This window comes from Madurella fahalii, assembly GCF_045866475.1.
Source record: "Madurella fahalii IFM 68171 DNA, scaffold_5, whole genome shotgun sequence".
NCBI classification, from domain to species: Eukaryota; Fungi; Ascomycota; class Sordariomycetes; order Sordariales; genus Madurella; species Madurella fahalii.
This window is the reverse complement of record NW_027263975.1, coordinates 4,037,273-4,059,948: the sequence shown is the minus strand read 5'-3', so window position 1 is coordinate 4,059,948 and position 22,676 is coordinate 4,037,273. Positions and strand designations below refer to the sequence as shown.

General features: G+C 54.7%; 7 protein-coding genes across 7 annotated transcripts; 2 read left to right on the top strand and 5 right to left on the bottom strand.

The window, feature by feature from the left end:
- Positions 1-281: 281 nt before the first annotated feature.
- VPS36 (Vacuolar protein-sorting-associated protein 36) lies at positions 282-2,394 on the bottom strand (the record flags this gene model as incomplete). Its single annotated transcript, XM_071065214.1, has 3 exons — positions 282-2,009; positions 2,085-2,220; positions 2,294-2,394. The coding sequence occupies 3 exons, from the start codon at positions 2,392-2,394 to the stop codon at positions 282-284; spliced, it is 1,965 nt and encodes a 654-aa protein (XP_070921315.1).
- A 496-nt stretch (positions 2,395-2,890) lies between these two features.
- On the top strand, positions 2,891-4,606 carry MFIFM68171_09794 (GANP domain-containing protein; the record flags this gene model as incomplete). Its single annotated transcript, XM_071065213.1, has 3 exons — positions 2,891-2,963; positions 3,059-4,334; positions 4,393-4,606. 3 exons carry the CDS (start codon positions 2,891-2,893, stop codon positions 4,604-4,606), a joined length of 1,563 nt encoding a protein of 520 aa, XP_070921314.1.
- Positions 4,607-9,849: 5,243 nt separating this feature from the next.
- On the top strand, positions 9,850-11,799 carry BEM1 (bud emergence protein 1; the record flags this gene model as incomplete). The annotated part of the gene is made up of 3 exons (XM_071065212.1): positions 9,850-9,957; positions 10,048-10,779; positions 10,840-11,799. The coding sequence occupies 3 exons, from the start codon at positions 9,850-9,852 to the stop codon at positions 11,797-11,799; spliced, it is 1,800 nt and encodes a 599-aa protein (XP_070921313.1).
- A 1,914-nt stretch (positions 11,800-13,713) lies between these two features.
- MFIFM68171_09792 (CENP-B protein 2) lies at positions 13,714-14,904 on the bottom strand (the record flags this gene model as incomplete). Its single annotated transcript, XM_071065211.1, has 1 exon — positions 13,714-14,904. One exon carries the CDS (start codon positions 14,902-14,904, stop codon positions 13,714-13,716), a length of 1,191 nt encoding a protein of 396 aa, XP_070921312.1.
- A 1,697-nt stretch (positions 14,905-16,601) lies between these two features.
- On the bottom strand, positions 16,602-16,993 carry MFIFM68171_09791 (uncharacterized protein; the record flags this gene model as incomplete). The annotated part of the gene is made up of 2 exons (XM_071065210.1): positions 16,602-16,747; positions 16,834-16,993. 2 exons carry the CDS (start codon positions 16,991-16,993, stop codon positions 16,602-16,604), a joined length of 306 nt encoding a protein of 101 aa, XP_070921311.1.
- Positions 16,994-17,650: 657 nt separating this feature from the next.
- Positions 17,651-18,092, bottom strand: MFIFM68171_09790 (uncharacterized protein; the record flags this gene model as incomplete). The annotated part of the gene is made up of 2 exons (XM_071065209.1): positions 17,651-17,952; positions 18,032-18,092. The coding sequence occupies 2 exons, from the start codon at positions 18,090-18,092 to the stop codon at positions 17,651-17,653; spliced, it is 363 nt and encodes a 120-aa protein (XP_070921310.1).
- Positions 18,093-18,105: 13 nt separating this feature from the next.
- Positions 18,106-21,440, bottom strand: MFIFM68171_09789 (uncharacterized protein; the record flags this gene model as incomplete). Its single annotated transcript, XM_071065208.1, has 8 exons — positions 18,106-18,193; positions 18,448-18,962; positions 19,025-19,176; positions 19,229-19,508; positions 19,776-20,141; positions 20,203-20,354; positions 20,417-20,908; positions 20,966-21,440. 8 exons carry the CDS (start codon positions 21,438-21,440, stop codon positions 18,106-18,108), a joined length of 2,520 nt encoding a protein of 839 aa, XP_070921309.1.
- Between the last annotated feature and the right edge of the window lie 1,236 nt (positions 21,441-22,676).

The window sequence follows — 22,676 nt, the reverse complement described above, 5'->3', positions numbered from 1 at the left end:
CTTCGGGTAGCGGTGTTTTGGGGTCTGTTGTATATAACCGTTTGTTTTGAGTCGTCATGTTGGCGTTGATACCCGGGACGTTATCGGATGGGCATCTATATAGACTATAGAGGGACTGGGTAATGCGTAGGAAAAGTAATCGGTTTCTTTTGCGGACTCATCCCGAGTGTTTGGCTTCTTTGTGTCGGGTTTATCTGATCGCTGTTTGCCGGACTCTGTCTAGCTGCAACGCGCCGGTTCCATCTATGCATACCCAACCAGTACCGGGGGTAGATCGGGCTTCATAACACCCCGCTTTCCTTCAACGCCTTGATAATCTTGTCTTGCTGCTCTTTCGCCGGATCCTTGTATCCCTTTCCCTCTCCAGTATCGATAAAGTTCTCCCAGAACTTAAGCCCCTCGATGCCTTCCTCACGACAGAGCACGCCTCTCTCCTCTGCCATCTCCAATTCCTCTTCAGCAACACCAATACTCCAACCGAACCTTTCGGCGACATCCCTGGCCGTGACCCCCCGCCCGAACATCCGCCAATCCCACGGCACCTCCTTCTCCGGCGGAAATTCGTGCAGGTCTCTCAGCCAAGAAACCAGTGCCTTGATGGTCGTCTCATCGGTTCGATCACGGCCCTGCACCACCATCACGCCAGACTTGAACGTCCTCAGCCGCACCGGCAACTCAAGCTTCTCCCATAGTCTCGCCGCCTTCTCGAAATCAGCTGGACTAACCAGTTCGACGCCGCCCCGCGCGCGGTTGAACATAGCCCACAGGTCCACCAACGAGATAATCCCCCCCGCCTTCTTCAGCACCCCCCTCCGATCGTCTGTCAAAAACTCGGCGAGGGTACGTGATAGTTCAGACAGGTACAGCGAGTCGCTGCCGCTGCCGCTGCTGCTGCTCCCGACAATGTCCTTAGTGGTGATCAGCCCGAGCTGATTAACAGAGTCGGCGAGAAGCGCATTCTCACTCGCACTGGACCCGCCGGACGCGCCTTTTACTTGGCGGGCAAAGTTCTCGGCAAGCGCGACGATTTCTTTGGCCGACGCCATGAGGGCTTCCAGGTCTTCAAAAGCACTGCCGATCACGAGCTCATTGTTCTTGCGCATCGCTTGTCCGCGATGCTCGAGTCCAGCAATGCCGCCAATCTTGGGCCTTTCTCTAGAACTAGGGTTCCCAGGGCCGGAATCAAGGTCGTTGCCGCTCAGAGACTCTCCGGGTCGAGAAGACTTTGGTATGGGAGGTGCGCCTTGAAGAAGCCATTTCCGCTGCGTCATAGAGCCTTTGAGACGTTCGTAAAAGATCTTCTCACCACCCCCTCGGAATGAGAGCTTTACACTCTCAGGGTTCTCGAGGCCCGGTGGGACAGCACTAAAGGTGTTGAGGACGGGGCCGGGCGATTCCGTTTGCGTTCGGGTGTGCGGTGTGAGTTCAGCGGGCAGGTCGCGCGAGATTAACGGCGCACCGCACATCTCGCAGGACAATAGGGATGGATGGTTGAGAAAGGTACACCGCGGGCACTGGAATGACGCATCAGGGTCTGAGCTCCGCGGAGACACACCCCGAGTAAGGGGTACTCCCGATGTGTTCCCCTCCGTGGACGAGAACCCGGAGGCAGGCTTGGGACGCATGGGCAGGGGAGTCTGCAGCGCCGGGCTGCTCGGCTGCCTGCTCGTCGCATTGGATATCGCGGCCTTTAGAACATGAGTTAGAGTCGGCTTGATGCCGCAGGCAAGACAAGGGGGGAGCGGTGTGTGTGCGTTGGCAGTCGTCGGATCGAAGTTGGATGGCACGGGGTTTGAGAAGCTGCAAATGGTGCAGACCCAGGTCGCCGTACTAGCCGGGGCGGCCTCGACTGGCGATACTCTGAGCGCGCCATCCGGCTGTTGAGCTGACAAGGAGGTGCTGCTGCGCGAAGCGGCGCCAGCTAGAGCTGGAGACCGTGGCTGAAGAGAGGAGCGCTTTGTTGCCTTTGGGATCAGTGTGATCTTTGCGGATGATTTAAGGAACCCGCCCTGCAATATACAGATCAGCATCTGCCCGAAAAACGGGTCTCTTGTCTGCCACCCTCCCGTGACGCAGCGACATACGTAGAATTCGTAACGCTCAACATCCTTGAGATCGAGCGCCACCGAGTGTTTCCTCGGCTCGGCCTTGTCGACGTAGCATATCCGATGCGAGGTCAGATAGATCTGGCCATTTTGATGGTTGGGCAGTTTGTATTTCCTGGACAAGGCGAGAATATTGTTAAGTCTTGAATGGGTGCAGCAACGCGGCCGGATCAGAGGAGAGCACTCACCCCTCATACAACCCCACATTGTCTTGAACAAAGAGCAAGTCCTCATCGGGTAGGTACGAGGGCCGCAGAGCGGTTGTCAAGTCGATGTGCTTTAGAAACATTCGTCATAGCTGGGAGCAGGCAGTCCCGGCTTCCAGTGAGAATGTTGGTTCAGCGCCCTCCTCCCGCTGTGAGATTGCTGTTTGCGAATGCGAATGCCCGGTTGACGTCAAGGGAACAAGTGCCCGCTACGGCTTTATCCGTTATCCGTTTAGCGGGTTATCCGCCTAACACGAGTAACCAAGGATCGCCCTAGTTAACTAGCTGGGCCGCTTATCCGAGCCCGGACGATCCGCTTAATCATCGATTTAATTAATCCCCGCACGGACTTCCTCACACAAACCTCTCTTCCATTCTCCGCCACGTCTTTGTCGACTCGACCCGACTCATTTCACTCACCGTCTCATCATTTTTTGGGTCGACTACCATCGCTGCTACTTCACCAGCGTGCTTCCAAATTCTCGACGTGGATAGCGAAAGTTTTCATTACATTAACCCGTTTCCGTGGAACAGCTCTACGATTTCCCTCCCCCCGCCGGTCAACGCGTACAACCAGCAATGATGCCGACGTGGCCAGCCGCTCCTCCGCCGTCGGGCGCCCAGCCGCCTTCTGGCTACACAACTTCCTACAGTGAGTTGGTACCTCGTGGTCCTTCGCGATACTTGATACCGCGTTATATGCTCTATCCTCACATCCCGATCGTGCCACTAACTTTGAGCTTGCAGCAGCTCCTGCCTACACCGCAGTTCAAGTCCGGCAATCATTCGGCCAGTCCTACTCTGCCCCGCAATCCTCCTACCCTGTCGCGCATACTTACGGCCCTGCCCAATCCCTCTCAACCAACCCAGCTAATGTTTCACCGAACGTGAACTCGCCGTCACCCGCAGCCCAGGAGCAGCCCAAGAAGAAGATCGACTGGCCGGACTCGGTCCGACGATACGTTCAGCGGTCCTTTATTCCTGCAAACTTGGACGCCACCGTCTCCAGGGAGGAAATGGAAGCCAAACTGAAGGACACCATTACCCAGGCCAACGAAAAGGGTGTTATGTACACACTCGACTGGGACACGATGCCGCTCCCCCAGCACATGATTCGGGAGGAGCGTGCGAGAGCCTCGCTTCCACTCCAGCCACAGTCACAGGCGCAGCCTTCGGTCTCCAAGAAACGAAAGTCATCGGATTATACTGACACGGCCGGCTTGAATACGACACCCGCGACGCCGCCCTGGCGGAGCGGGGCAGGCCGTCTCGAAGACCGTGTCTCCTTCTCTCCCGACAAACGCCAAACCGGTGACGAGCTGCACAAGAATATGAGTAAGTTTAGCAGGCTGGAAAAGCGTCAGAAGCGCTTCGAGGGGGAATACAAGGCCACACCGCGGTCCGTCAGCCCGGCTCCCAATGACGGCCCTGTCGTGGGCACTTGCCAGAAGCTAGAGAAGCCCTACCTGCGTCTGACTGCGGCCCCCAAACCGGAGCATGTTCGTCCTCCCTACATCCTGCGGCAGACTCTGGAGCTGCTCAAGAAGAAGTGGAAGAAGGATCAGAACTATGGGTACATCTGCGACCAGTTCAAGTCCATGAGGCAGGACCTTACCGTGCAGCATGTTCGGGATGAGTTCACGGTTGAAGTTTACGAAATCCACGCCCGGATTGCCTTGGAGAAGGGGGATCTCGGTGAGTATAATCAGTGCCAAACCCAGCTCAAGGCACTGTATAAGTTGGGCCTGAAGGGGAAGCCCAACGAGTTCAAGGCATACCGGATCTTGTATTACATTCACACAGCGAACCGCACAGAGCTGAATAATGCTCTGGCAGATCTAACTGCAGCAGAAAAGAAGGACAAGGCCATCAAGCACGCCCTGGACGTGCGCTCCGCTCTGGCCCTGGACAACTACCATCGATTCTTTCAGCTCTACAACGAGACGCCCAATATGGGTGCATATCTCATGGATATGTTTGTCGGCCGAGAACGACTAGCTGCGCTATGCACCATATGCAGGGCGTACGTTTCTCTTCATAGTTTTCCTGGGCTAAGCGCAAGTTTGCTAACGTTCTTCCAGATACAAACAAGATGTGCCGCTGCGTTTCATCACCGAAGAGCTTTACTTCGAATCCGATATCGAAGCAGCTCAGTTCATTCTAGACCACAATGGCCAGGACTTCCTCGAAGACCGTAACGGCACCATCATGTTCCTGACTGCCAAAGCCGGCCCACTGTTTGAGGGCCCCAAGGCCGCAGCGTTCTCCCGCGTCGACATCAAGGGCCAAATTTGATGTTTGCGCCATCTTTTGCCTTTCCATCTTCCCCGCACCCGCGACCCGCAAAGCAGTTCATGACACCAGGTCATTGGGCCATCTCTTTTTTTTTTTTTCCCCTTTTCGTAATTTCCGCTTTATGTCATCAGTCGACGGTAGTGGCGCCTGTCTCCGTCGCGTCACGTTGCCTAATCCACACGGTTAGCCCTTGTTCGCTGCGGGACCTGATAGGTCTCGCAGACGAACTCGAGATTTTCCGATGCAATCACCGGCATCTTCGTCTCTCGACCTCGAAAAGTATTCGTTTTGCATCTGACTTCGATCACCATCTCCTTGCTGATGACATCCGAGGAGCTAAACTGGATACGACTTCCGGTTTGCCTCTTGTTACGGGGCCATCCCGTGACTCACCCGATGACGATGACGATTGACGAGTCTTGACCATGGGCGACTTCTTACGGTTTTGCTTGTGATCGAGAACGATTTCGCCCTCGAGGGTATGGCTTCACGGAGACGCCACCAGGCAACGGCAAAGGGTTGATGTGGATTTGGAACCTAGCAACACGACACTGATGTTGAGGGTTTGCCAAATAGCCCATCTGTTTCTTTGGCTTTTGGGACACTCCATTGCCATGTTGATACCCACGGCGGTAGCGGAAAGCATTTGGATCGGCGGGTCTAGTTTTCTACTCACTGCAGGCGCCAGGGGACGCCTTCCAGGGGTTTGGTCTGGAGTTCGGCGTCCTAGAGGGCTCTTGGGTGTGTATCTAGCATCGACTCCGTAGTATGCGGCATAAGTCCCGTCTTTTTGCCGGGGCCATTGAATAACATTTGTAGTCCTTCATGATTCCGGATCTTGCGCGCGTTGGGTTGTAGTCAGTTTTGCTGGCGATAGGAATAGGTATCCAGTTGTGACATGCACCAGTAACATCATGACACCGGATGGGGTACCACTGACGGAGTTGTATTGCCGACATAGAAATCCTGTGTACGTTGTGAACTAGCGCCCCATGCTGTAAAACGCGTGCACTTCCCCAGCAGGTGTTGTATCGGAAAAATACAAGCGGCCGTGTCATATTCATCATTCAATAAGGTACTCTACACATCTATTCACACGCACATGGCTTCCCTTGGTACCACAAGTCACATAAAACCAGACACGCTCGCTCGACCGGATACAGCATTATGGAGTTATTACATGCTTTCAACACTGATTTGTCTTTTAATTCTTTTATTCCTCTTCTGCTTAGGAGAAATATCCTGGTTCAAGCTCGTCTCTGCCTCCGCCATTACCACATAACGCACCGCACATGTTGCGCATGACACATTGGACGGAATGTGCTGGCCTTCTCAAGGGGTCCACGTAGAAACCAACAGCAACCAAACGCCACGCCATGCCGTTTGTAGTCATCTTCGTTGGTTCACGTGACTCGGCTGATGATGGTCACGAAGATGATGCAGAGAAATCAGACCACTTTTGTTCTCAGAACAACGTCCCGGGTCACCAAGGACATAGTTCGGGGTGTTCATCCGGTTCGGTTGGCCGGATGGACCACATGCCGGAAGGGCCTGGCCTGACATCGGCGCGGAAAGGCTGTTTAAAGCAAGGTACTGTACGCAAGCCTCGTCCTGTGCTGCCCACGTGCGACACGTGCAGGTATCCATCCCATCCATCCCGGGCAGTGCCCAGGCCAGGAATTGCGGGGGATGCGACGGCTTGGCTTCTGCTCTTTTGGCATGGCTTGTTCTTCGGTTCCTCTTACCCGGGTTCGCGAGCTTACGCTAGTGGATAGAACCGTATGGTAAGTTTCTTTTTCGTCTTTCCACGTTGGGCGGCTTGTTTCAGATGCGCACTTGTGGAGTTTCAGGTCGGGGTGGGTGCAGATCGGGACGGCCGGGTCCCGAGCGCAAGGCGTGGGCGTGGCTGAGGGGGGCATGAAAATGGATTTGGAATTGCACATACGGTCTTTGGATGGGTGCGGCTTGTTGGTGCTCAAGAGGGTTTGTCCATTCTGGGCATATGACGTTGATCTATTTTGAGAAATGCTGGAGGCTTTAGATCTAAAGTCCGAGCGGCCTTCAACTCGAGATGATGAGCGGCTTGAAGAGTTCGCCTAGTTGAGCATGTGGGCTCGGACCGGTTCTCAACTACTGTGGTGTGCACTGCACCGCTGATTCCACGAAGTTCGACGTCACCGCGGGGTCGCTCCCAGATTGGGGACGGGCCGCAGACGGCGCCTGCAGAGTGCAGGTGCATACCACTCAGGTAATGTAAGATAATTATGGAGTGCAAATGCAGGGGCGGAAAGAGGAAAAAGCTTCTAGAACCGCGTTTTATCCCGAGCTGGACACTGCAAAGGAAAGCACAGTCACTTCAACAGAATAGCCTCCGGACCACTACCCCGCTCTGGGAGCACCGGCAATGTCAAGGCTCATCCAGGGCATCAATGGCGGGGTTAGAAATTGTGGAGGCAGATCGGCCACAAAAAGGTGAAACGGGGGCACCGTGACAACCACCTGGCCAACAAGCTCCCCACCTGAGCAGCAGCGCCGTTGTTAGCCCTGGATCAACTTCGATAGACCGGGGTACCTAACGGTAACGGGTATGAAACGGGGATTTGGGCTTGACACTGCCGTAATAAGCCCGAGAGGAGCTGAACGACGCAAGGACCAGGGAACGTGTCTTATGACGGCAGAAGACGTCGGAGCAGGACAAGAGCCGCGCGAAACCCCACAAAAGGACATGTACGATAAGAACGAAAGTTACGATATTCGGGCGTCAAGCAGCGACTGCCATGCTGCTGTTAACAGGGAGAGCCTGGCGCAGCGATGTTGAGATGCGAAAGGATGACGGCAGCCATCATGTTGTCCAGGGATAGTTCTCTGACTTAATTGTTGTATGTAAGGTAGTGTACACCACTTGATGGCCGGATCCTGAGGAGAATTCCGATCCGAGAATTCAGAATGCCCTACGTACAAACTGCAGTGGAATGGCATAAATTTCAGTTGCTGGACTGTGGGCTGGACTCACTAACAACCCTCAGGTGGTGGAGGTTATCGATAAACCGCCTGTGTGCGTGATCCATGCTCTTTCGGTGGCGACGGGGCGTCGGTACTGATACCAACTCCGGAGTAGTCCTTGCATGTCACATTACCCTTAGCAATTGCATGAAAGAGTGGGAATGGCTCCTGTCGACCGTGGCTCAACCGCGTGGGTATGTTGCGCCCTTGCAGGGATTTGGTGGCATGATTTGCCAAAGCCGGCGGGCCAAGGAGGGCTGGCTGCTTCGGGGTTCAAAGGTCAACGAGAAGATTCAGAAAGAGGCCAGCCAGCTCACGCAGTAACTACGCCATGAGTGTGTTTTACATGTGCTCGACAGTTGCCACTCCTCGTGCCAGGTCTGTCAATATGTATGAGTAGAGAAGGCGTGGCGGACAAGGCACAACGATCAGCTGACAACCTTGTGCGTTCACACGTTCATTGGTGCCCGTTGGATGCGCCGGGCTCCGAAACCAGGGTTCCCGGACAACGTTGGCGACATCAAAGCTCCGCTCCACGCTTCCTCAGTCTACGTACTTCCAGAGTAACAAGTACATGGGTAATACAAGACCAGAGGCTGCTGATCGGAAGCGGCTATCAAGACCTGGGCCTGCTTTATCCAAGAGAGCCCAGGCCAGCCCGCTGTTTCTGGCGCAGGAGCTCCCATCCGAACCCCATCAATCTGCGCCATTTTCAAAAGGCCCCGTCCGCCCAAGAGCTTTGCGAAATCTGATTTGATCATGTATTGCGACACCTTACCCGTTAGCTGAAGGGTTCAACCCATTTCAGCGACCAATGGTTCCTGTTCAAGCGACGGGAAACGCCGCCAGTGACGAACTCTCGGGACACGTGAGCTTGTTCTCATACTTATAGGCAGGTCTTGACCATCGGATGGCGAATTGCGCACTGGACGAGCATTTGGTACAGTGCGCGGCATCCGACCTTCCCCACTATCACGCGCCCGATTAGGGACGGGAAAAGGGGGGGCAGTCGCGCATCACAAAGCATCAAGGTGCAAATGGATTTTTTTCCCGTCGAATTTCGCCATCACCTTTCCAAGAAGAAGCCGAGCATATATGTACATAGGGAGTTAGGAAGCCAAGCCGACTGGTAGGATGTCGTGGAACCCCTGGCCCTCACTTCGCGAATTTAGCCCGCATCCAACCCGACCGTGCGAATCCTGTCTGTGCTGCAGGCCCCTCCCCCCCCTTCCAACAATTTCGCTCCGTGCCCTCGCTCACCCTGGTCCCGGCGGAGGTTCCTGGGTTCCATCACCCGTTTCCCTCCCCCCTTTTAAGAGGTACTTCACGCCCAGATCATTGCCCCTGGCTGCCTCTCCCCGCCGCCCACATTCTGTGCAATCGTCGAGCTGCGACAGTCGACTTCCCCGCCAGCACCGCGACAACGACAGAATCGACAGGATCAGAGCGTGCGGTTGGACAAAGGAGAAGGGAGCGGCGACGAGCGAGACTAATAACATTAACCTGATTCGAGTCCTACAAACAAAGGCATCAGGACCTGGCGACCTTGTGGGCAAAGGGTACCCCACACTCTCTCCCCGAGGTGTCAGCGACCGAGTGTCCCGGACGCAAAAAAAAAAAAAAAAAAGAAGCATCAAACCTACGAGTCCTGAAATAGCGCTCGGGTTCTCGATACAGACGTTCGATCAAGAAGGCTTTCAATACCCTGTTACCGAGAGACGGTTCGAGAACAGATAAGCGTCGCGCGCCCGCAATCTACACCACTCGACGGCGCATTTTGATGTCGTTACACTGATCCCGAGCGACCACGATAACGACGTTATCCCAGCATCGACCTGCCGTGACGCAGAGGCTTATTTGGCCGAGCCAGCCACCCACGCCAGGGGTTTTCTCTTGATTTGCGCTGCCATCTTTTGAAGTCTGCAAACAGTCTGAGCGCCCGCACCTGATCACCATGAAGGTACGTCATTTCGGCTGTGCTGCGGCCGCTTCCTATCGCCTTCCCGATTCGTTTTATCGTCAGCCTCTCCTTCTGGCTGCAGCGCTGGCGACACAGAGCCAGCAACAGCGTCCGCTGCCTGCTGCCTGCCACCTCAACTTGTCGTGGCGTTACAACACACTCGTTGATAAGCAAAAATCACCCACTGCACTGCCCTTTCTCCGTTTCCTTCCCCATTCTTCAGTTATCAACCCTCCTGATACCTTCTTCTTTCCTTGGCTTGGCCTGGTGGCTGACCGTGATGCGTGCGTTCAAGGCTTTGAGGAGATCAATCAAGGGAGAGAAGGAGAACAAACCGCATATTAGCATCGCTCCAAAGTCAGCGGTTGCTATAGTCCCCCCCAAGAAGGTGTGTACTTTTGATCGATGATCGTCTCCATCGGCAGCCCCCAGCAATCGCGCCCGCCTGCGCAAGTCTGACGTCTCTGACCCAACCCAGGTTATCCGAGCGCTTTACGACTACGAGGCAACAAACCCGCAAGAGTTGAGCTTCTCGCGCGGTGACTTCTTCCACGTTATTGGTCGCGAGAACGACCCGGACTGGTACGAGGCCTGCAACCCCGCTCTGCCCGACGCCCGCGGTCTCGTGCCTGTCGCATTCTTCCAGGCGCTCGGGCGCACCGAGCGGGACAGTGGACAGTCTCAACCGGACAGTGCGCGCTCTGCCAAACATCCCGACCATGACTCCGGTTATGGCGACGGCCCGACCACAGCGACCACGCCAGCCGCCAGCCAGCGGAGCTCAAAGGCAGGCAAATCCGGCGCCATGGTCTACGGCGTCGTCGTGTACGACTTTCAGGCGGAAAGAGCTGATGAGCTAGAGGCTAAGGCTGGCGAGGCCATCATTGTTATCGCGCAGTCGAACCCCGAATGGTTTGTCGCAAAACCGATTGGGAGGCTCGGCGGTCCGGGCTTGATTCCAGTATCCTTCGTCGAGATCAGGGACATGGCGAGCAACACACCCGTCGCAAACCCGCAGGAGGCTGTACGGAGGGCGGGCATCCCCAAGGTGGAGGAATGGAAGAAAATGGCGGCCGACTACAAGAACTCGAGTATAACTCTCGGCAAGTTCGAGACAGGCGCCGGGCCGCAGTCGCTCGAGCAAGGTATGGAACGCATGAGCATTCAGCAGCCCAACGGCAGAACCAGCCAAGTACCGGTTACCAGTATGGTGAGTGCCATCCCATTCCGCCGCTTCTGCCTGCTCCCTTGCCCTAACACATCCCATCAGCAGCAGCAGCCGGAGCAGTTGCTTCACTACACAGTCCAGTACCAGCCACAGCAGAATGTATACTATACGGACCGGAGCCAGCCACAGCAGAGCGTACCAGGGCCCAGATCGAATTCGCAGCTGTATGCGCCCGTCTCCGCTAGAATTCCCAGGTACTGCTTTGCCGAGGAGAAGTACTGGTTCGTCATCGAGGCCGAACTGGAGGATGGCCGGACGTGGGAGCTTGCGCGATATTACGAAGACTTCTACGACTTTCAGATTGCGCTCCTCACGGAATTCCCGGTCGAGGCTGGGACGAGCGGGACGAAACAGCGAACGCTACCGTACATGCCCGGTCCAGTTAACTACGTGACCGACGCAATCACGGAAGGCAGGCGACACAACCTGGATTCTTACGTCAAAAGCCTGCTTGCTCAGCCGCCTTACATCTCGAGGTGCAATCTGGTGAAACAATTCTTCACGCCAAGGGAAGGCGACTACGAGATAGATCCCAACACGCTTGAGGAGGAGTACCGTCTATCTGCAGGATCTCGGCCGTCGTCAACAGACTCACCGGCCGACGGAGCGTCACGCCAGTCATCCAAACAGAACCTTGACGGCAACGGACTTGGCTATGGTGGGGTTGGCTCAACCGCGCGCCAACCCACCATGGCACGCCAAGCGTCTTCTCTGTCCCAACCATCACAAACATCGCTGTCACCCGGCGTGCAGCAAGCCGGCGCGCAGATGAAGGTTAAGCTAAGCTACAACGGCGACATCATCGCCATCAAAGTACCATCAGACATCTCCTTCCCAAGTCTCTACGACAGGATCGTCGAAAGACTCAAGATTCCGCCGGGAGAGTCGCCCCAGTTGTCATACAAGGACGAGCCCACCGGCGACAAGCCGCCCCTGATGAGCAACAACGACCTCGACATCGCATTGCAACGGAACGAAAAGCTGCTACTGTATGTTGAGTGACTTGGGCCCCGTTGACTGCACTTTATCTTGCCTTCCCCTTGCTGTCGGAATGTTTGCTGTTTTGTTTTGTTTCGCCAAAGTATACCCGACTTTGCCTTCTGTTTTTTTTTTTTTTTTTTCGTTTTCTTTTTTCCTTCTTGAATCGGGCAACCGATGTTATTTTGTGGACGCTGCTATGAACGTTGCGATCCCCCCCCCCAGACGGCCGACGATCACAGTGGGGCGGAGGAATAAGTCTGCTGTCTGGGGTGTATCCCTAGAGCGGCATCCTAGTGGCCATTTTCCCCAGCCCCTTCAGGCCGTCTAGATGCCTATATATCGGTTAGGTACTGGGTTGGTTCTCGGCAACGCTGCAATACTCCTACCAACTTTTTGCGGGTGAACCTATCGATGCGGGGATCGCGATACGTTATAGTAGGACGCTGGCAAGGGATCAAGATGGCGTTGCTTGTTTCGGGGTCCGTATGGGGTTCTGGGGATCATCGATGGCGCATTTACGGCTGCCTTCTCTTTTCAACACTTGACTTTTTCGCTGGATGCGCTTGGGATGAATGACGAGATGGTCTTGGACAGGGAGTCGGCGAGGACCGCATCGCGCTGACACAACGGGGTGTGGTCACCACTGAGGCAGCAGGGTTAGGCGGTGGTGATGACGTGGTGGATATTAACCTGGCACGAGGAGAAGGAATGGGAAGTGGATGCTTTTGATGGATGGATGACTTATATGGCACGGGCAACAAAATGGGCGGGTTTTGGTCCTGGTTGTTTACTTGGTCGAGGGGCATCTATCTCTTCCCTTTTTTTTTTTTTCTTTTCAGTGGCGGTGTTGGAAGTGAGGTGAGCTTTGGTCCATGACAGGGGGAGTCGGTCAGCGGTCAGTCGGTATGGCTCTTTTTGGTGTGAATCGAGAGGGGTTTTTTTTTTTTTTTTTTTTGATAAAATCAGGGTGTTGAATCAGGCGGCGTACGGTCCTGAGTGCGGTTCTTATGGTCATAAAGATATCCACGGTTACTCCTGCAACGGCATGTCTTTTTTTTTACAGAGCGTCCTGAACTGTAGGAAACGTCTTTTTGGACCGTAGAATATACAAAAACCCTATCTCATCAAAGTTCGCGGCTGAATAATTACTCTATAGTAGCTCACCCTTGTCCTTCTCTTGTTCTCGCTCCGGTTGAAGTGAGGGCCGTGGAAGGAAGTCGGGTTGTGTTGGGTCATGAAACCGTTCCTACAACCCTGAAGAGATCCCTCGAAACCGCTATCGTGATCCGGATAGAAGACCAGCAATTTGATGGAGATGGTACAACGAAGCGTGTCTACTATTCGTCCCCTCACTACTCCCTGTCTTTTAGAATCAAGCCATCAAAAAGGGAGGTTAAAGAGAAAAGAAATAACATAAAAAAAAAAAAAAAAAAAAAAAACCGCGCAGTGGTATATTGCATAACTGATAACTACCAAGCCGGAAAACAAACAGACAATGCAAAAAGACCCAACGTGTGCAAACACAAAGAATTTCCCCGTCCCCGCCATGCCATGGTTTGTTTCCTCGTCCGCTTCGCCATGAGCGCCTTTGTCCGGCCCGATCCGGTACGGTAATACAACTGCTAAAAACGGTGCAAGGGTGATGTGAGAGTGTGATTGGTTTCACTATAGTAAAGGAAGTTCTTGGACATGGGGTAATAAAATGGGGAATTCTTTTTTAACCATCCGCTGATGGCACTGCTACCGGTTCGTCCTGTGGAGCCGCTTAGCGGAGGACGCGGTTTGTTGCATAAGCTCGCCGGGGGTGTGGCCCCCATTCGCGTTGGTAGTGGTAGGCGAGGCGATAAGACTTGAACGTACATATCGTGATGAAAAAGGGGGGTTGATCTCGTGGCGTTTCCTAGGCGGGAAAGGCGCATATTCCGGATCGGCATCTCACACCACGACGTGTGTCGACAAGTGCTCCACCGCTTCCTTGATGGTCCGGAGCATGCGCTGGTTGACGCAAAAAGGGCAGCGCACGGGACGGTCGTTAACCGAGACGGGCCCGCCGCTGGGGATCGGGGTGAGGGTGAGGTCCTCGCCGCCGGTGGCGCTGCCGCCGGCCGAGGTGCCCGGGTGCGGCGGAGTGGGGGCGATGAAGCGCGGCGCCGACCCGGAGCCGCCGCTGGCGGGCGGGCCCACGCTGGCCCGGGCTGCGCTGACAGGCGTCGAGATGGCGTTGACGGCGGCCGCCGCGTGCTGCGCGTACGCCTGCCCCGCGATGGTGCCCAGCGGCGGCAGCCCCCGCTCCACACGCTCGCGCTCCTCCCGCGCCGCGGCGGCCTGCGCCTCGGCGTCGGCTTCCTCCTGCTGCAACGCGCGCAGAGCGTTCTGGAGGACCACCTCCGGGTCTTCGTCGGTGGTGTACATGGAGGCGTCGCCGTTGCCCGAGTGCCCGTTGGGCTGGGCAGGGGAGGGCTGGGGGTTCTCGAGGCGGCGCAGGATCTCGTCGCGGACGCGGGCGCACGTGGCCAGGCTCGCCTCGACGCCGACGACGCGCTGGACCGTCTCCCGGATGGTGGAGGGCGAGGCCTCGGAGGTGATGGTCATGAAGCGCGGTACGGCGTCGGCGAGGTAGTTGATGTCGTCGGCCGGGTTCGGGCCGGTGCCGTGGCGGCGCTGGCGGCGGATCAGCAGGCCGTAGCGCTTCTTGAAGCGGTGGATCCACCCGGGGGAGAACTCGGGCGGCGTCTCGTCCTTGTAGCGCGGCAACTGCGTGAAAATAGTCTTGGCCTTTTCGGCGAGCTCCTCGTTGGACGGGTGGCGGCCGCTGTTCACCACTTGCTGATGCCAGAGCAGCACGAGCCTCTCGACATCGGGCCAGTTGCCAAAGCGAAGGCGCGACCCAGACAGCTGGGGATCGCCGTCGAGCCGGGCGTATTTGGGAGAGAGCGAGTGCGATACTGTCGACTGGGAGATGGTCTGGTTGTATTCGTTCTGGAACCAGTCGATGCAGGCCTTGTGGCTCGGGCGCACCGGCTGCGAGCTTGCCCAGCGTCGCAGGGCGCGTCGCTGGTCCAGGGTCAACGAATGACGCTCTTTGGGCGGCGTCGCAGCGGCCTCGGGCGCGATCTCGGCCGACATGGCGACGCGATGCGCGATGTTCTTGGCGTCTGAATAATCCCGATTGGGGCCTTGGAGTTTAGTGAGGAATCCGAGATAATCGGATATGCCTCTTTTAGGGACGACCTAGGGGAGGATGGTCTGACGGTGATCGTTGTAATGAGGCCTCGTTGCGCGAATCGACAAAACGGCCTCGGAGCGGGGGAATAAAGCATAAAACGAAACTGTTGCCCGCTGGCGGGCAAGTGGCAGCAGGTGCTTTCAGCGGCAGCCACCGATGTTGATTGGCCAAGCAGGAGCAATCGGAAACCGGCCTGGTCTGACGCATCAGAACGTCTTGGCAAGGTTGATGCACAATACCTTGGTAATCGCGTGTTGCAGCAACTGAGTTCACCGATTCCTTATGTAATTTCTGAGCGTTCGGTGCTGCCTCACATTCGTTACCTCATGAATAACGCTCGATATCAAGCAACATCACTCTAGGTCCTCTATGCATTTCGATAAGCCATCTTCCAAGTTCGCCATGAAAAACCTCCACCTTAATTAACACAATATCTACATTTACGAATATCCTGTCGGCTTATACAGGTAGTCACCACGCCGGGTATTGCGTTAAGAAATAACTCTATTTTCTACATCCACTATGCAGATTACCACACACATACCGAGGTAGTCATACTCTTCAGATATGTTCTACACATGTACGATAATAATTACCAAATTTGCAGAAAGTGCCCCGGTATAAGCACAGATCCTACTCATTATTGCAACGGGGCTCCCGCAGCCGCCGAAGGGGCCGATGCTTCGGAAGCGCTGAGGCTCTTGGCCCCGTCTAGCCCCACCCGTGCCGGGGGACAAAGAGAGCACTTAGGACAGAACAATGTTAACCTATCCAGGGAACGGTGCTCGAGGGAGCAGAGCCGTATCGACACTTGTGCTTCCTTGAACCTCCAGTTCCACAGTGCAAGATCATGGTTGTAAGGATACAAGCCGTGTAGTAGGCAGATGCTAGAGGCATCAATTAGTAAAAATACTAGGTGCCCAGGACCCGGTATGCCAATAAATCAAATCTACAATCCCATGATCCACCCAGTTCATAAGCCTAAAGTGGGCAAGCAGTAGCCGGCAGTCGGCCTTCCATTACCTCCAAAGGGCCATGAAGTTCGATAGTTGTCTAGTAGCCGCTTGTTACCGACGCTGAAGGGGCGTAGATTTCTCCTGCGACCACGCCGCTTGTAGACTGGTATGCATTCCAGGTTCTGTGGACCAACTCCAAGTTCTGGCCAATTCCTCTCTCAGTCAATCTCTTGAAATGCCTCGGTCACGCGCTTCTACAAGAAACATAAGGAAAGGTGCTGTTGGCCAAACATCAATGGCTGGCGACAGTATCATCCACGAGGAATGCAAAGATCCCCGAAGGAGATGCCCCGTACTTCCGAGACTGGAATAGTGCCCGCAAAACAACAAGTTGACGGGCTTGGGACTGCAATTGCCGGGCAGATGGGTCCGGCCACGATCCCTAACTACCGAAGAAATAATGAAATAAACACTGCGAAATCAACAGCCATGCCTAAATCATAATTGACTTTATGTTTAAACTTAAGTTTGAGAAACACAGGAAGAACGGAAACGTCGGAAAACCATCGGGGAGAACCAGAACTCATGGGATACTACCATAATCGCACAAGCTCTGGTTTTCATTAATGTCGAAGCTGCCCTTAGTTGGACGTCTTGCTCTTCCCGCCCATCATATCCTGCACCGTGCCGCCAATGCTCCCTTCGGTGGTGAACTGCTTGCCAATCACCCCTTCCTTATCCAACGGCCCGCCAACCTTTTGCGCAGCGCCGCCGATTGCTCCCTCGGCTGCCCACCCTCGCGAGTCAGCACATCCGTTTCTCCCGGAGCTGAGTTGTGGCAACCCGATGTGAATGAAAATGAATTGAACATACGTGTGAATTGCTTGCCGATCGCGCCTTGGGCATCGAAGGCTCCCGGTTTGTCAACGCCTAGGTGCGCGGTCGCCCCTGTCCTCGTCTCGGATGCCTTGCCGCCAGTCGACTTGGGGCCGACGTGCGAGTCTTGGGGGTGTGTTCTCGATGACTGGTCCATTCTGATGTCTGATTGCTGTGCAAGGGGAACTTCGGGAGTTAATTAGAACGTTGGCTCCGTGGAGGGTTAAAGATGGATGCTTGTATCAGTAGCTTTCAGCAGTCCGCATTTCACTTATATAGGCGGGCCGGCCCGATTGGTGACGAAACGAACCCGCCGCGGCAACTCTTGAATGACTTCCGATGATGTCATGACCGCAGACCCCTGTCTTTGAATGTGCCCAGTAGTCATAGCTACGCCTGGTGACGAATATCATCATTCTCGAGTGTCCTAATGTCCTTGGCTCTGGGAGTTCCAACCATGGACCGGGATATTTTCAATGACCAAGTGTACCAAGCCCAGGGGTCGCTAAGTTGTCGCTCGGATTCATATCGTAGTTTTACCGTTTATTCCAGCAAAGATGCAATTCAACATTCTCACTTGAGATTCCTGAAGGGCGAGTGAAATACCACACACTTCGGCCTTTTCGCCGTGGTGAGGATAGCGAGGGCCAAAGGAGGTAATTAGTGCACTAGCTATTATGCACCCGCTAACTGAGCGCAACTTAATTCCATAACTCAACGTCTCTGCGTTTGTGACATAAGATACCAACGCCTGGCATCAGTTCAAACTATCCATCGCATTCGCAATTATTGTTCCGGCTTTCGGAGCATCCACTCACGTGAACCCTTGAAGCACTGTGGTGTGGACCACGGCATCAAGGTACATCCTATTCCTAATCGTGCACGTCACCCCGGCCTTGACCTTAAACATGCCGTGTGGACCAACGATAAACTCGGGCTGGTCTCCAATCTTGACACGCACCTTGCCCGCGGCGAGCGAGCAGATTCGCGTCTTGTCGGGATCCGCCTCTAGCTGCAGCGAGTTGCCAGAATAGATTGTGTCGACGCGGAAGAAGACGTCGTCGCAGACGGGGACATCCTGATTGGTAGAGAGGTAGGCTTTGGAGAAGGCGATGGCTGTGATTAGCGCTTGTTAGCATACGACATCTTCCTTGGGTACGACCGACGTGGGTGTAATGACGATGGGAGAACGCACTCTCAGCATCAACACCCGTGGTTTCTCGGATCCGGCCGGGAGCTACCTCCCAGTCTTCCATCTCGAGGAGGTTCTCAAGCTCTTGCAAAGCCCCTGTTGACATCAGGGACGACGTGCGTGGCTGGATCGACGAAGACGACGATGATTCCCGAGTCGCCGACGCTGGTCTACTCGCTGGGCCGCTGGGCGCTTCCACGCTATAATCCCTTAGCCCTGAGTGGCTCGGACCGGTAGTACCAGTATCCTTGCTAGTGGTGCGTCTGGTTCCCGCATTTCCGGCAGATTGTAGCCCATCTCTCGCGAGGATCCAACCCATCAACGAACAGAGAAGCTTCTTGCCTTGATACACGCAGTTCCCGCAGCACGGGTATCGTGCCTTTATCTCCGGGCTCGCAGACTGTGGCATTACAACACACCCTTGGAACGGACCGTTTCTTCTTTTGCACCTGCTGCAAGCGTCCGAGGCTTCCTCCCCGGTGACTTGGACGAGCATGGCTGCTATGTCTCTGGAACCCTGTTCATGGAACTTTGCCGAGAAATGTGGCTTCATCACTAGGTGCCGCCGCTGTGGCAGGGTCAAGAGTTGCCTAACGATGCTGCTTCCTGGTAGCTCGGTCGTATCGTGTAAGAATGGCTTGATGTAGGCCCAGAGGTCTCCCCACTTGCCGACAGCCGCCTGCACTTCAGTTTCCGGAGCTTTTGCCTCCTCAAAGCCGTCCTCGAGGGCACTGCCTCCGAGATAGATGGGGGGTTGAGGTTTTGCCAAGACGTCATCGTCGCGGCCCAGGGGACCCCGGGAAATGACAATGGGGGGCCCCTTAGTTAGAATCTTACCGCCTCCCCGGATGTTCCCGCCCTTCGACTTATAAACTCCTTTGATGGAGAAAGTCCCATCGCCATTGTCATTCAAAAGTGCGGCAAAATGGACACGCTGGCGCAAGGACGGAAAAGTCAGAGTTGATTCTCCCCAGGTATTGGCGACGTTGAACGCACCTCAAAGTGGAAGCCTAGATTCTGTGTCTTGCGGAATGGCTTCCGGCATGTACGCACGGGGCAAACCCACGGCCTGTTAGGAATGGTTGTATCGAGACGGTAGCCCGTCGGAAGCAGAGCACCGAATAACGAAACGAGATCGCCGTGTTCATCTGCCGCCATCCGGTCAGTGCAAGAACCTCGACGGGACGAAATCATTCTTACCTGGCCACATGGTGTATGGCCTCCCCGGCTCTGCCTCAGCAATACTAGCCGGGATGGTGCTGGGCGTGGTGGAGGTGAAAGCGTCGTCATCCACACGCTCCATGTTGTTATCGTCTATGGCGTGCGTCTCTACATGTTCCCCAGCGCCGTCATTGCTCTCAACCTCGGTTTCAGAGCTAGAGTCAGTATGGTCAAACAATGCGTCATCACCTTGTTCCAGTCTGGCGTTCAATATGTGTTTTGCCCTATCCGCACCCCACGCCTTGTTGGTGCAGTACCTCTGTCCAAAGTGATAAAAGCAGTTGGCGCAGCTGAAAATAGTTTGCAGAGGTTCGGTCGGGGCCTTGGATGATATCATGATGCAAGATTTGAATGGCCCTCTTCCATCTGTACATTTTACGCAGGGTGTCGGCGCCGGCTCTCCAGTAACCTGAATAATGAGAGCCGAGATGTCTCTTGGCAATGAATCGGTGAATGGGTGGGTAGCAAGCCAAGATGTGTTCCAGTCGAGCTCCCGAACCCGAGGTAATGTAATGAGTTGTCTCACATGCCCTGACTCCGGGGGCTCAGGTATCTTGTGCTTGACCAAATGGGGCTGGAGGTAACTCCAAAGGGAATCTCCATCATCCGCCGGTTCGGTTTGCTCGTCGGGCCCCAGCCCGCCACTTGCTATTGAGGCGTTACTCGAGCTATTGATGGCCGGTGTTGGTTCTGTGGAATTTGGATATGAGGGGGCTACTGGCGGTGGATCGGACGGATCGGCAGGGCCCCGAGAGACAATTATGGCTGGCTTTGAGGGCCCCGAAGTTCGGTTAGCAGCATGACCCTTATCCCGACTCCTAGGGGCATATTCTCCGCGCTCCGAAAGGGTCCCGTCCTCATTGTCATGCAACAACACGCCCCGATGATATCGCTTGTTTGAATGTTAGCTATGTAATAGAGGCATTCGTTCTAGAACAGAGCGTTCAGCTTACAATAAAATGGCCGCCTAGCTGGATCATCTTCTGGAACACCCTGCGGCACGACCGGACCGGGCATATCCATGGATAATCCGGAGTAGTTGCGGACAGCTTGTAACTTTCTGGAAGGAGCACGCCACGGGTTTTGATTAAAGCGCCGCTGCTGTCTGGATAGGCATGTCAGGAGGAAATACACCAACTACCTCAACTCAATCCCATGGTAACTCACCTTTCCATTGGCTGTAGAGGCGGCCAGGAGCAGCCATCTCCAACGGCTCCCACTCGCCGTCACTCTCATCACCGTGCTTGTCCTCAAGGGCACCGGAAAGTTTAGACTGGGTTGCTTCGAGACCTGACATCTCCACGTCTGACGACCTCACGATAGGTACGCCTGCAGGGCCCTGTTCGTTTTCATTCCTGACCTCTAGTCCCTTCTCCGAAGCCATCGACGCAGCGGACACAAGACTGTCATCAAAAAAACGGGCAAGCCGCTCTGAAACCAGGGATCGCTTCTGAGCGTGGTACGTCGAGGCCGGAGCCATGCCTTTGGTACCGGGTTGACGGTCTTGTAAGGCCTTGTTCGTATGCTTAGCGTTGCTCACAGGACCCAACGGCTTCGTGATCCCTGGTGACCCAAGTAAAGTTTCGGCATGCTTCATCCGTCTTATTGTCTCTAGCCGCTTCTTGTGGACATGGGCCATGGCACCGGAGGCCCATCGCTCTACAGCGACCTATCGTTTAGCGATTGCAGTTTACAACGGGAAACGTGGAGACATACGGCGCAAAGAAATACTGGTTGCCCGCCTCCTCTCTTCATCGGTGGCGTACTTCGTTTTCCGGGCGCTAACGGACGCCGCGGCTGGTTTTGGCGGCGCGGACAAGGCATGATGGGCAGGTGTTGCCGGAGGAAGGGACGAAGGAGGAAGTATATCGCTGATGATCTTGGCTGGTTCTGGTTCCAAGTTAAGGCTGAGGGGGGCGGTGGGCGTCGGTGTGCGCGTGGCTGGGCTCGGCAACGATGTTGGCGTGACATCGAGTGGGTTTGTGTGTCCGTTGCGCTTCGTCTTAGGGACGGGATTCGCGGCCTCATCATGCTGGTGGACCTTGGGGGGGCCTGTGCCAACCGATGTGGTAGCTAAGGCGCTGTTGGCAATGGCATGGCTAGCTACCGAGGCGGCTTTGGTCCCTGAACCCGGGGCTTGAAAGGCTGCAGTGGGTTGTGTTGAAGCTTGCCTGGCAGCGTGTGTTGCCATCGCAACGTGCTTTCCGTTCCCAGGCAACTAGGCCTAACGATTGATTTAGCTGTCAAGTTCCATCCGTTGCTAATTGATGCCTACTGTAATTTGGGGCCAAGCATCAGATTTATTTGCCTCGGTGTAAAATGGTACTGGACTTTGAGAACATCCGCTGAGGTAGGAAGGAGCACCTTACCTCATGCCAAGCCCGGGCCTTCGTAGGCTCGTACCGGTAATTACGTAGAAGATTAAGGTGTCGAGGGCGGAATGGAAACCTCTGTTGCGAAAGGAAAGCAAGGTCCTTTAAACCCTGCGAAGATGCAAATCGTCGGTAGCGGCACCCGGTGACTTCCGAATCCCGGTTATTCATTAACTCGTCAGAATGAAAAGTCGCGATTGTTGTTGTGCTTGAAGAGATCTCCACCCAGGTCTCAAATTTGGCGTCAGAGTCTGTGCGCAGCTTACACATTGGCCCCTGATTGCCAAGCGGTACCTCTATGTTTACAACCCTCCACGCCAAAAAAAAAAAAAAAAAAAAAAAAAAAAAAAAGGGATTGTGTTTTGTTTTATTTCTTTAACGCAATACTTTTCGCTGACAAACACTGCGTGATTCTCTCGAATAAAAGTGCTCAGCTTCGCTCCATCTGACCGCTCAGGCCGTCGGCCACGATCCGCACGGGCACCGTGAATAAGTTCTGTTAGTGCTTGAGAACAACCTTTTGCGCAGATATGTACATGGAATGGAATGAGTACTTGGGAAAAAGACAGTTCTTTTCCGACGCAATACACTGCGTTAAATCAGGTATTATACGCGCAGAACTGCAACGTATAATCAGGAAGCTATCATGACACTATTATTAAGTTTGTGAGATGGAACTTCTGACGGGTTTGCGCCGTGGGCAATTCTGATCAATCTACTAGGACCGACAGGTTGAATTGGGGTAGAGTATAGGTTACTGGGAAACTACTTCGTAGGAGCAAGGGAAAGGGCGGAGAGGGTTGGTGCGTTGAAATTATTAGTGGCTAGCGTTGAAATAGTGAAATAATGATATTTAGCCAGGTAACAACGGTCCAGTAACATAGGTAACTTTCTCATGCCGGGTGCCTGGTTGGGTAGCCTAGCTGCGTTGCTAACACATGACGCATATATCAAGGAGAGACAACATCATGAGAGAGAACAACCTTGTTCTAGTAGGCATAATTCCGACAAAATAGGTAGTCCTGCCTGCAAAGTGCAGTTTCGAAGTGCGTTGT